We start from the raw sequence: 13,313 nt of genomic DNA on the forward strand, positions 1-13,313 counted from the left end.
AGCATCAGCTTTCTACTACTAGGCTATTAAGTTGCACTATGGGTATATTGTAATTTATTTACCAATAAGTAACTCCCACTGATATAATGACAAGCTTTCCACTTGTTTTTCAAATAACATAAACCCTGCTGTAAAAGACATCTGGTACAAATACCCTTACCGTTACTCTTGTATTTTTTATTTTTTAGTGTCTATTTATTTATTGAGAAAGAGAGAGAAAAGCTGAGCATGGGGCAGGGGAAGAGAGAGAGGGAGAGAGAGAATCCCAAGCAGGCTTCCTGCTGTCAGCACAGAGCCTGATGCGGGGCTTGACCCACGAACCCTGGGATCACGACCTGAGCTGAAACCAAGAGTCGGACACGTAACTGACTGAGGCACCCAGGTGCCCCTACAGCCCCACACTTGTATTTTTTAGCAAATGCTGCCACAGTGGGACGACTAGGTCCTGTTCTTTGTCACCCTTCCATACTTCTTCCTTTTATAGATGAAACAAGAGAGACCCCGAAAGCTAATGTGCCAGAGATAACAGAGATGACGATGCCTCCAGAATCCTCCCAATTTTAATCCAAACCCCACGCTCTGATCTATCCAGTGGTTGCTGGAAGCAAATATTTGTTGAAAGAATATCCAAATAATCTTTGTAAAGATAATTCTCCTCCGGTCTCTGCTTGAACGTATCTGGTGGCAGAAACTCATTACCTTTCTTTTCATCTTTATTTAAAAAATTTTTTTTAACGTTTATTTATTTTTGGGACAGAGAGAGACAGAGTATGAACGGGGGAGGGGCAGAGAGAGAGGGAGACACAGAATGGGAAGCAGGCTCCAGGCTCTGAGCCATCAGCCCAGAGCCCGACGCGGGGCTCGAACTCACGGACCACGAGATCGTGACCTGAGCTGAAGTTGGACGCTTAACCGACTGAGCCACCCAGGCGCCCCTCTTTTCATCTTTAGAGAATGTCTACAACTAGAATGTTCTTTCTTACATTGTGTTGTAATCTGATGCCGTGAAGAAAAAAATTTGTTTGATGTTTGTTTATTGGAGAGAAAAAGAGAGAGAGAAAGGGAATGAGCATGGGGTGGGACAGAGAGAGAAGGGGGACAGAGAATCTGAAGTGGGCTCTGTGATGACAACAGAGACCCCATGTGGGGCTCAAACTCAAGAGCCGTGAGATCATGCCCCGAGCCAAAGTGGAACACTTAACCAACTGAGCCACCCAGGCGACCCCCCCCCCCCCACCAAACAAATTTTCAATGACACTTTTAATCATGACCTCTGGTAATCATGACTATGAAACTACTACTCCGTGGTCTCAGTTCTGACGCCTGGGGTCCTGGAGAGCTGGTCCAGTTTCTTTTTTTTTTTTTTTCTTTTTAAAAAAAAATTTTTTTTTAACGTTTATTTATTTTTGAGACAGGGAGAGACAGCATGAATGGGGGAGGGTCAGAGAGAGGGAGACACAGAATGTGAAACAGGCTCCAGGCTCTGAGCTGTCAGCACAGAGCCCGATGTGGGGCTCGAACTCATGGACCGCAAGATCATGACCTGAGTCGAAGTCGGATGCTTAACCGACTGAGCCACCCAGACGCCCCTGGTCCAGTTTCTCAAAGGACAGGTGGGACCCACCAAGGCAGGCACAGGAAAGGCATTCAGCGCTATCCCCCTGGGGTCTTGGCACTCAGATATTTCTTCTGTATGGAGAATATCCGAGTTGTCAGACAAGAAACATGGCTGTGAGGATACAAAGAACAGTCACCATTCCTGACCTGAGGATGGTCCCATCCCCTGACAAACCCAGCTTTGGGGGACCTGAAGCCCCCCGGTGATGGCCAAGGGGCACAGTTCGGAATGCTTGGACTCAGAAGAGAAGCACGTGTGGGTGGGGTTGAGGACTCACTTGGGAGAGATTACTGGAAATAACGTTGGCTGAGTAAGTGGGCAGCGGTCTTCACCCAACGGAAGAAATCATTTCCTCTATAAATGTTGATTTGTTTTTCCTGGAAAGGTTTCTTACTCACAAGCACTCGCACCCTCATTACAGTCCTCCCCCTCTCATCTTTCTCTCACATAGAGACAATATGTAGAAAAACAGGCTGAAAAAACACAATCTCCAGAAGCTTCCTCTCTCCTGACGTTCCAATGAACCCGGCTTGACTTGTTCATCATCCAATGGGATCACAGAAAGTAAACGTCACTCTTGTAAAACACTGGGTCTTTCAGAGCAAAATAAAAGTTAAAATTCATGGTCAAAATCTGTAGAAATTAAAGGTGAGGTGATAAAAAGGTCAGGCCGCCTTCTGGAGTAGAAACATGGGGTCTGAAGCCAACAGGCCTTGTGTTGGAATCCTGTCTGTCACTCATGGGGACCTGACCATACCACTCTCCTGGTTTCATTGCCTGGTGTAGAAGGAGGATAGAAAGTACGTAAGTCTCCAAGAGAGTAAATACGATAAAACCACCTCCATAAAGTGCTCGGCCCACTGGCAGTGATCAGTGCCTGTGGCTCTCTCTCTCTCTGCTTGTATTTTCACTTGGCACAACATGGGCATGCACGCTGGGCGTACCCGCCCTGTTCTCTCCGGGTGGCTGAGAACGTGCAATAATCTTCAGAAGGTAAGATGTGAAGAAAATGGATCAGAAAAGGCACAAGACTAGGCACAGGGGTCCAACACTTCCCTTGAACCTTTGTTCAAATCCAATGATGCATGGTTGCCCTATGAAGTGACCAAGCCACTGGGTGTGGTCACAAGTTCAGTTCTCCTACCCGACTGTTGGGCTGACCGCGCTTGCTATAAGCCAAGGGATAGCAGGACAGATGCAATCGATGAAGAGGAAAGGCATCAAAACTTGCCTTGTTCTGCCTCTCACCACCTGTGTGGCCTGAGCCAAGTCAGTTAACCTCTCTGAGCATCAGGTTCCTACTGTGCAGAATGGGGCCTCCAAATCCCTCCATACCTCAGAAGGAATTCTTGTGCTATCCAACGTAGATGGGAAATGCTTCATGAACTTTCTGGGTGGTGAGGATGCCAGTGTTTCTTGGGGAACAGCTCTGCAGGGAGGGAGGATACCCAGTCCAAGGACCCACCGGGAACTTGAGGTTTTCATCTGCGCTTCAGGTGGGGAGGAGGATACTGATGGCCGTGTAGGTGACATCACTTGGGGGCTGGACTGCCCCCGTTCCACTCCAGCTCACATCAGGCTCTCCCTTTGCCTCCCAAGGTCTTGGTCTCACTTTGAACCAGAGTCCCGAGGCCAGGGGCCCGGCCTGTCACATGGCCTATCAATGATTAGCAGCCTGACCCCTGCTTTGGTGGGCAGGAGAGCTCAGGGTTGTCAGGTGTCTGCCCACTGGGGCAAGTGAGGGTGACCGAGGACCTCCTCAGATAATCAGCTGAAGTCTGCCATATGCAACATCCCCCCCACCCCCAAGCAGGACAGCATCCCAGTCCTTTACCATCAAGACTTTTAGTGAATCCCCACCATTGTGCCAACTGTTGATTGGGAGACATTTTTTTTTTTGGCCTTATAATAACTAGTCTCTATTGAATACTCAATGTCAGGTGCTTATATGCATTATTTGTCTCCTTTTCTCCTGGTGCAGACTTTTAAATTCAGTGACACTTCCAAATAAATTTGTGCCTGATTAGCAATGCCCATGGGTATTTAAGCTGATAGTACATTTTGTGTGAGACAAGACTTAGTGTGCCCACAATGCCAAGGACACACGCAGTTTTGGGTTCCCCCTTATGCTCTAAGTCTAAGAAACTGTAGACAGCAGAACATAGTGGTTGCACAGTGGATTACTCTGGCTGCTGTAACAGCGAGCCTTAAAATAATAATGACTTAAAACAAAAATTTAAATTTAATGATCAGGGGCGCCTGGTGGTTCAGTCGGTTCAGCGTCTGACTCTTGGTTTCAGCTCAGGTCATGATCTCACGGTTCGTGGGTTTGAGCCCCGTGTCGGGCTCTGCGTGGACGGTGAGGAGTCTGCTTTGGATTCTCTCTCTCTCTCTCTCTCTCTCTCTCTCTCTCTCTGTCTCTCTCAAAATAAATATATAAACTTAAAAAAATAAATTTAACGATCATTGCCATATAAAGATCCCCTGAGTAGGTGGTCCAGGATTTGCATAGCAACTCCACAGTCATCAGAACTCGGACTTCTTCCATCTCATTGCCCTGCAATTCTCCTTGTGAAATTTACATCTCATGTTCCAAAAAGGCTGCTTCAGTTCCGCCCATCACATTCTCATTCCATCTCATGAACTGGGAAAAGAAGTTACTTACATACAGTACTTCCTCTCATATCTTACTAACTCGAGTTTGGTCACATGGCCTTAACCCCAAAAGACTCCAGGAAATGCATGTTTTAGCTGGGCATTCTTGTGCCCAGGTGAAAAGTCTATCACTCCAAAAGAAGAGAAGAATGGACACGGGAGGACAACTTGTATCTGTCACAGCGGTGAGAACTTGGACTTGAAAACCTGTCAACTTGACCTTAAACCCCAGCCCAATCACTTCCCAGCTATGTGGCCTAAGGAAAGGGTATTAGTTATCGATTGCCATGTAACAAATTATCCAAAAACTTATCCACTGCAAACAACAAACATTTATTATTTTGTGACTCCTGTGAACCAGGAATTTGACAGGGTGGGGGTGAATGGCGGGGAGGGCAGCCTAGCTGGGTGATTCTGGCTCAAGGTCTCTTTCAGGAGGTGCGGTCAACTCAATGGCTAGAGCTGTGGTCACCAGGAGCTTTGACTGAGGCTTCCAAAATGACTCGTTCCCATGGCTGTGGGGTGGGGGGTGGAAGGGGGTGCTCTGTTTCTTGCCACATGCTTTTCTCCCGAGGACTGCTTGACGGTCCTCGTGACGTGGCAGCTGGCCTTCCCCAGAATGAGTGACCCAAACAGTCAGCAAAGAGGAGGCCACGGTGCCTTTTGGGATCCACTCTTGGAGTCTAGCACCATCATTTCTGCCACGTTCTATCCACTGGATTCACCAAGTGCAGCCCACGAGCACACGGAGGACAATGAGGCTCCACCTTCAAAGGAAGAAGGATAAAAGAATGTATGGGCATATTTTAAATTACAAGGCAATTTCTCCATTTATAAAGTAATTTATTAATTTATAAAATAATAGTAACACTCGACTCCTAGGGCTGCAGAGGGGTTTAAAAGAAACAATGACTTCCCCTCTTCTCCTGGGTAGACATGACCTTGCTCTGCCCGGGGACCATCAGTGGTCTGTGTGATAAAGATGCTCCTGAAGCACCTACTCCATAAATCTCATCAGAAGACTATGCTCCTCAGGGCTCCTGGGCGGTTCAGTCGGTTAAGCATCTGACTCTTGATTTCAGCCCAGGTCATGATCTCACGGTTTATGAGATCGAGCCCCACGCCGGGCTCCAAGTCCTGATATTGAGGAGCCTGCTTGAGATTCTCTCTCTCCTTCTCTCTCTGCCCCTTCCCTGCTCATGCTGCTCTCTTTCTCAAAATAAATAAACTTAAAAGAAAAAAGAAGAGTGTGCTCTTAAAGATTGCTCACGATTGTGAATGTGTGCACTGAAGACCAATGCCACCAATGGTGATGATGAGCATTTCTGTCCTCCAGCTAAAGTAGCACAGGTATAGAGCAGGAGCGTAGACACAGTTTGGAGCTCGTTCTACCTGCCAACTGGGAAGTTATGTAATTGATACGTGGCTGAAGGGGGTGGGGGACTTGAATTCTTTCACATTTGGCACATTGACTGGGAATGGTTTATATTTTCACGCTGCAGATCTTCAAAAATCACACAGTTCACATTCACGTAGAATGTGGGTAGTGTTGTGGGTGTTTATGGATTTGTTTCTGTCACTCGATGAGTTCCCTGAGGACAGAGAATGGGGGCCTCAAAAAGGCAACCCAGTTCTGGAATCCTCAGTTTTCTTCATCTGTACAATGTGGGTGATAACACCCACTCACAGAAAGTCTGTCCTGAAGGTCAGCAGGGGCTCTGTGGAGAGAAAGCCCAGGTGGCCCAACATGCTACAAGTCAAGGGTGAAGGGCAGAACTGAGGGGCAGAGGGAATGGAGAAACTCTTCAGAGAGGGAGTCAGAAACCGGGGGCCAGCTTCAGTAGGTCATGGGTGTGAGCCAAGCCAGGTAGTTCAAAGGACTCCCTAGAAACAGGGGCTGGAAATGGACACCCCGTTGGCTTGAGCTGGAGGCCATTCACCCCCCAGCTGATGGCAGGACACAGAGCTGGGCTTTCGGGTCCTATCGCGGCCAAGAAGCCAGAGACCGGTGGCAACCATGAAACCTGCCTGTGCTTTCCTGAGTTTTGGGTCGAGGTGCTGGCTCTGTCTTGGGCATCTCCTTCTGGAATGTTCTGCGGATGCTGCTGCAAACCCAGCATGTCTCAAATGGGCCTCCTCAGCCTCACCTCCGCACAAAACTGCCCACAGGGCTGGCTTTGTCCCATGTTACCTTCTGGGACCAGTTGCTGAGACCAGTTGGTCTTCCCCTTCCCCCATGCCTCCCTGCTTCCTATCCAACCAGACGACACATCCTGTCCCATCTTTCTGTGCCTTGTCTCCTGAATTGGTCCACTTTTCCTTTCTCTGGCTGCCTTGCCGGATCTGGTATCTCCTGCTCCATCTGCCAAAGGGCCTTCCTGACGGCAGCCTGGAGCGCACCAATTCACCCGTTGCAAGGCCTTCTGTGGCTTTCTCTGGCACACATTGAAAAGACTTGGCCAGTCAGAAGGAAAAGGACTTCTCGATTTATATTCCACATCGTGGGTTGCTCTAGACGCAGACCATTTTGAACTCTACAGGCCAGCTTTCTGGGGCTCTCCTCCCACACCCCCATTCAACACCACGTCCTGGCAAAAGTCCAGTTGGGATTCGCCTTCTCCCCAGGAACCTTCCACAAACCCACGCTCCGAATTCATCTTCCCTTCCCAGGTCTTGGTAGCCCTTTGAACCTTTCTAATATACTTTACTACCCGTCTCCTGATAAATGGTTATTCACATATCGATTTGTTTCCACCTGACTGTAGATCAAGGACTTTAGCTTATTTAATTACATAAACAGTATAGGTGTCAAGGCCAAGACTCAAAATATGGAGCCCTCCACAGGAATGTCCTGGCCGAAGAGAAGCTGTAGCCGCTGAATTAATCATAGCAGGAACATAATAGGCTCCTAATAAATATTAAGAAATAATTTATGGGCGACTCAATAGCAAAAAAAGCCCAAATGGGTGCCTGGGTGCTTCAGTCGGTCAAGCGTCTGACTCTTGATTTCAGCTCAGGGCATGATCTCACGGTTCATGAGATCAAGCCCCTTGTCAGGCTGCTTGCGGAACGTGGAACCTGCTTGGGATTCTCTCTCTCGTTCTGTCTCTGCCCCTCCCCCATGGGCATGCGCTCTCTCTCTCCCTCTCTCTCTTCCTCAAAACAAATAAACTTTAAAAAATCCCCTTAAAAATGGGTAGAGGATCTGAATAGGCATTTTTCCAAGGAAGATATACAGATGGCCAACAGGTACATGAAAAATAGGCTCAGTGTCACTCATCATCAGGGAAATGCGAATCAAAATCGCGATGAGTTATCCTCTCAGTCCAGTCAGAATGGGGATGTTAGAATGCTAATATTAGAATTGACCCCAAAACTCACAGATACAGAGAGCAGGTTGGTGGTTGCCTGAGGTGAGGTGGCTCCTGCTCTTCCCCGTTGGACAGACAGCCACATCTCCTGGTGCATGCAGTGCCAGCCGCGTCCCCGAGACACGATGGTGAAGGTCGGAGTCAACGGATTTGGCCGTATTGGGCGCCTGGTCACCAGGGCTGCTTTCAACTCTGGCAAAGTGGACATTGTCGCCATGAACGACCCTTTCATCGACCTTAACGACGTGGTCTACATGTCCCAGTCTGATTCCACCCACGGCAAATTCCACGGCACAGTCAAGGCTGAGAACGGGAAACTTGTCATCAATGGAAAGCCCATCACCATCTTCCAGGAGCGAGATCCCGCCAACATCGAATGGGGTGATGCTGGTGCTGAGTATGTTGTGGAGTCAACTGGGGTCTTCACCACCATGGAGAAGGCTGGGGCTCACTTGAAGGGTGGGTAAAATGGGTGATGGTGGTCAAAAGCTACAAGTTTAGGGAATTTATGAACTGGATTAAATTCCTAACTTTGTCCAGGGTTGTCACAAATGTATTTATCTATTTAGCTTCCTCTATTTCTCCTTCTAGCAAGTTCTCTCGAGTCCCTCCCTCCTAGGAAAAGCAGATCTTCTGTGCACGATTCCTTCATTTGTTCAGGAAATTTCTAGGAGCATCTACTAGGGGCCCGGCACCATGCTGAATGCTGGGGGGGGACGTGAGTGCACAGAGAGTGCAATGTCTCTGCTTTCCAGAAACCTGGAGCCAGACCTGAGATGCTAAGAACAACAAGAAAAGAAAAGCAGTCACAAAATTCATCGTGACCCAAAGGACAAGATTCCGGAGGGCGGTGGTGCAGATTTCGATGAAGCCGGCTGGGCAGGTACCTCAGCCAAAATCTAAGGGGGACAAGGACTCATCCCTGGAGAGTCAGGGAGTAGCATTTCAGGCGGGTGGGGGAGATGGTAATCGAAGGTCTTCAGGTCAGAAGGCACTGATCTGCTTGGAAGAAGTAGGAGAAGGCCCTGGAGCTGGGGAGAAGCCGAAGAGGAACAGGAGAGACAGCGATCCCGGCTGCTGCAGGGTTGGAAGCCACTGGAAACCAAGCTTTCTTGACATCTTTTTGAATAGGCCCTCGCCGCCGTGTGTACGAACTTCCTCGTTCCTGGGCTTCCACAGAAGCCACCGACAGCTGTCATTTCTTCTGATCTGGGCCCGGATCTCACACTGAAGCTGCCCCAGCCTCTTGAAAAGAGCCCAGGAATTCCAAGGAGACAGGCAGGTTGGCCTTCTGTTGCCGGTGACACCAGGCTCCCAGCACTCACCTGGCTCCGAGGAGTCTGGGGCTGGCAGACGTCCCCGTCTCTCCTTTCTTCACACGAGGAGGGAAGTCCAATGCCTTTCCACCCTGCAGGGTCTGCCTCCCAGGCTGCAGTGTCCTGGGTTCCTCTCAGAGTGAGGCTGGATTCTAGTGAGGCCCCGAGTAGGAGCCGGCCAGGGCTCCTCCACACACAGCCTGTTTCCAGAAAGCTCTTTCCCCACTCCTGTTTGTTCTGGATGGCCTGCCCCTCAGGCCCGTGGCCTCCACCCATGTCTTCCTCTGGTCTAACCCCGAATGTCGTCCCGAGCTCTCAGAGCCTCGCTTCTCTGGTGCGCGATCGTCCCTCGGGCCCATATGCGTTCTTCCTCGCTAGGTTCCACGGGACTTCGGACCGGCAGGAATGGGAAGAGACACGCTGGAGGCTGACGGCACCCCAGGAGCTCCTATGCTCCTACAGCTGTCCCCTTATTGAAATTTGGGGTCTCGTTAGCCCCAGCTTTCAGATAGGGAAACTGAGGCTAAGAGAGGTGGAGTGGCCTGCTTTGGGCCGGGTGGACAGAGCATACACCGACTCCGAGGGTGGGCCCCCCACAAGGCTTCCCCGTGCTGCCTGAGTATCAACTCCTTATACGTTCAGCTGGTACTTCCGGTGATGGTTTAGTTCTTCACATGCCCTGAGCACCTGTGGCGGGCCAGGCCCTGTCCCCATCCCTCGGGACACGGGGATGCCCAAGGCATGATCACAGCCTCTATGCTGGGGCCGTGGACCAGAATGGGTCAGAGCTGAGGCTTTGGTGGATGCACTGATGCAGGGTCCAGCCGTTGTCATTCCACATTGGGCTGTGTGGTTGAGCGAGTAATGAACGTTTCCGTTCCTCGGTGTCAAATTCACAGCCGGGGCGGTAACGGCACCCGCTTGCCCTGACTGGTAGGGTCTTAGCGGGAGTGACTGAGAGACAATTAATAAGGAGCCCCCCGGCGTCCCTGCCTTGGAGGCCAGAGAGTGACCCCCAAACTCCGACCTCTTTTCTGTCCTTCCTCACTGCCGCGGTGTCAGAAAAAGCCACGCCAAACAGATGGTCTACGTGAGAGCCAGTGTCTCTGTAACATAACACACACTTTCGGCTTCAACCGAAAGTCCCTCATGCCAAGCACCAGGAAGAACCAAGAAGCTCTCAAACCGATTGAAAGGTGATCAGTAGATTCCAAAACCATGAACACAGAGGTTTTAGAATTACCCGAGGAAACTTGGGGCTGAAACGTTAGGGCTGAAATCTTAAGTATACTTCAGCGAGCAACTATGAACACACGTGAAACAAATGAAAAAAATAGAAAGCCTCAGCAAAGAAACAGAAAATCTCAGGAAAAAAAAAAAAAAAAAAAAACAACCAACCAAAACCCGAGAAGATATAAAAGAAGAACCCGATGAAACTTGTGGAACTGAAAATACACTAAGTGAAATAAAAAGCCCAGCGATGGGCTCAGAAGCAGAATTGAAATATAATTCTAATTTCAGGTGGAGACCTCCCTGCCTCCTGCAGGGCACCAAAGGCTCATGAAACCTGGGGGCTGGGATGACCATTTCTGTACCCCGAGGGCTCACCCCTGGTTCTGGCTAATTGGAGGGGCTTGCTTAAATGATGGCAGTGTCTGATTTGGGCTGTGAGCCCTTGAGGAGCCCAGGGAATTAACCCCACCCCCACCCCCAACCCCGGTCTCTTGTCTATCTTTCCTGTACTCAAGGGCAGCATGGTCCCATCTCCCTGGGATGGAACCATGGTTTCCAGTTCAATCCAGCTGTCCCAAGACACAATTCGGGATCTTGTTCTCCCTCAGTGGTCTCTCTTTTCCGGGAGATGCAGCCTGCAGGGAACAGCTTAGAAAATTCCAGCCTGCAGGTTGGTAGAGGCATTGGAGAATGTCAAATCTAGCCCCTCATTTTCTATCTAGGAAAACTAAGACACAGGGAGAAAGAAGTTTCCCAAGGAGCCACTCTTGTGAGTTGCAGAGTTAGAACGTAAAATCTCTCCACCAACTCACAAGAGGCTTTACATTTACACAAAATTTTTAACGTTTATTCATTTTTGAGAGATGGAGCGCAAGCAGGGGTGGGGCAGAGACAGAGGGAGGCACAGAATCCGAAGCAGACTCCGGGCTCCAAGCTGTCGGCATGGAGCCCGATGCGGGGCTCAAACTCACGAACCGTGAGATCGTGACCTGAGCCGAAGTCGGATGCTTAACTGACGGAGCCACCCAGGCACCCCGAGGCTTTACGTTTTAAGTCAGGATTCCTAGTTCCTGGAAGCCCGGCCTGGGCTTTGGTAGAGAAAGCAAGAGAGGGAAAGAATCTGCTCTGCTCTCCGTCTTCCATTCAACAAAAACACTTTAAACTCCGGTGTGTGATTCCCCATAGTTCCTTCTTTCTGCTTTGGAAAGCAGAAAGTCAAGGTCGGCGGTCCTACCGGCCTGAACCCCTGAGGGTTGCTTTAAGTCCTTACGTACAGTCTGGGGATATGTGTCACTGCGGCATAACCGAATTTATCCTGACTGACGCAGGCCTCTTCGACGTGCCGGAAACTACACACTGGGCCTGAGCAGGTGGATAGGAAAGAATAATCCACGCCCTGGGGGGAGCGCACGGCCTTGTGAGGGCAAGACACCATAAACAGGCGAACTCACAAACGAGCGCATACAGATGCTCGTGTGGTCAGGACACACACTGTGAGGGAAAACGAGGGAACAGGAAATGATGAGGTTGGGAAGAGGGGAGCCGACGCAGACCACGGGGCTGAAGGGAAGTTTCTCCGGGAAGGAAACACTTCAGCCAAGACTCGGAGAGTGAAGAAGGGCAGCGAGGGGGCGAACGCCGGGCGTGTCCAGCGAGGGTCAGCCCGTGAGAGGGTCGGGGAGCCCGGTGGCCTGAGGATAAGAGGGGCAGGAGGCCAGACCCTCAGGGCCCCGGAGCTGGTGGGGAGGGGCTGGGGCTTTATTGGAGGCACCCGGGAGCCCCCCGGGTGTGGGGGAGGGTGGGGCTGAGCTCTTTGGGAAGCTCCCGAGCTCCCCATAGGCTGGAGGGTAGGGGAGGCCGGTCACCAGCCCCTGTCTCTTGGGCGTAAGCCCTGGAGACCCCGGAGCTCAGGCCAGGCCTCTCAGCTGCCTCCACAAAAGGGAAATGTGACTTCCCAACGGGCCTCTCTCTCCTCCTACGTGGCAAGGCCCTGGGCCAGGTGGGGGCGGTCATCAGGCACCTCCCTGAGCCCCTGGCCCGGCGCTAGGGCTGGGGGGAGGGGGCCAGGCCCGGCCAGGACACCCGCACAGCTGCTCTGTTCACGGCTGCCATGTCGGCCGGAGGGACACGGGTGTCCTTGGAAGAGACCCCAGGCCGGGCTGGTCCAGACCTTGGGAGGCATGGCGGTGTCCTCCCCAGACTGCTGCGCACGAGGCGGCGTCGTGCCCACGAAGATGAAGCAGGGCCAGCGAGGCTCGGTGCCGGCGGTGGGGCCGTGCAGGCCCGTCGTTCCCTGCACCCATCCGGGCTGTGTCTCTGCCCCTGGGACAACTGCCGATTGGTGACAGTGGCCTGGCCCTTGGCTTTAGGGAGAGGGGAGAGTGCTTTGTCTCCTGGATGGTGGGTGGATGGGGCAGGGGGAGGCGGGAGAGGCACCGAGGGGCCAAAGCTGGCCCCCCCCTCCGTAGGCCTCTCTTCTCAGCTCTGCACACGCGCTCACACATCCCGCCTGTCACCCACGTGCACACTACAGACGCATACCACTCTCACACTGGGTCACACACTCTCTCTCTCTTTCCCTCCCTGTCTTTCCCCCCTCCTCCCCCCACTCCCCTCCTCTTTGACCTCAAGGCTGCAGCAGGGGAAGTGAGAACAGTCAGGGAGCCTGCAAAGCTGGCTGGCGGGAGGGAGACGGAAGTTTGTCACATATGGTCTCCTTTAGCCTCCAAGGCATGGGATTGCCTGTTTCTGGAAACATCACTGATACGGGGTCTGTCCTCGTTTCCTGGGGCTGCTCTCCCACACGTGTGTTCTGTCATAGTGGTGGAGGCCCCAGGAGTGACGCGGAGCCCTGGCAGGTGGTCTCCTTCCGGTCACCCCCGCCATTCCTTGGCTTGTAGGCCCATCACGCCCGCGTGAGTCCTGCCTTCACACGCCTCTGCCCTGTGTCCCTCTGCCTCTCCAACCTCCCTCTCCTCCTACGGACATCCGACATTAGATTTAGGGTTCCATCCCTCATCTAGAAATCCTTAATTACGCCTACGAAGACCCGCCGCCGAACAGGGTCACGTTCACAGCTTCCCGGTGGACAGATCTCTTGGGGGTGGGCGACACCATTTA

The 13,313-nt window shown here is 51.5% G+C and overlaps 1 protein-coding gene across 1 annotated transcript; it reads left to right on the forward strand.

Annotated features, from left to right (window-relative positions):
• The first annotated feature begins 7,715 nt into the window (after window positions 1-7,715).
• Window positions 7,716-8,111, forward strand: LOC102950319 (glyceraldehyde-3-phosphate dehydrogenase-like). Its single transcript, XM_015537902.2, has one exon. The coding sequence runs from the start codon at window positions 7,740-7,742 to the stop codon at window positions 8,109-8,111; it is 372 nt and encodes a 123-aa protein (XP_015393388.2). The 5' UTR covers window positions 7,716-7,739.
• Window positions 8,112-13,313: the final 5,202 nt, after the last annotated feature.

Source organism: Panthera tigris, chromosome F2, assembly GCF_018350195.1.
Source record: "Panthera tigris isolate Pti1 chromosome F2, P.tigris_Pti1_mat1.1, whole genome shotgun sequence".
NCBI lineage: Eukaryota > Metazoa > Chordata > Mammalia > Carnivora > Felidae > Panthera > Panthera tigris.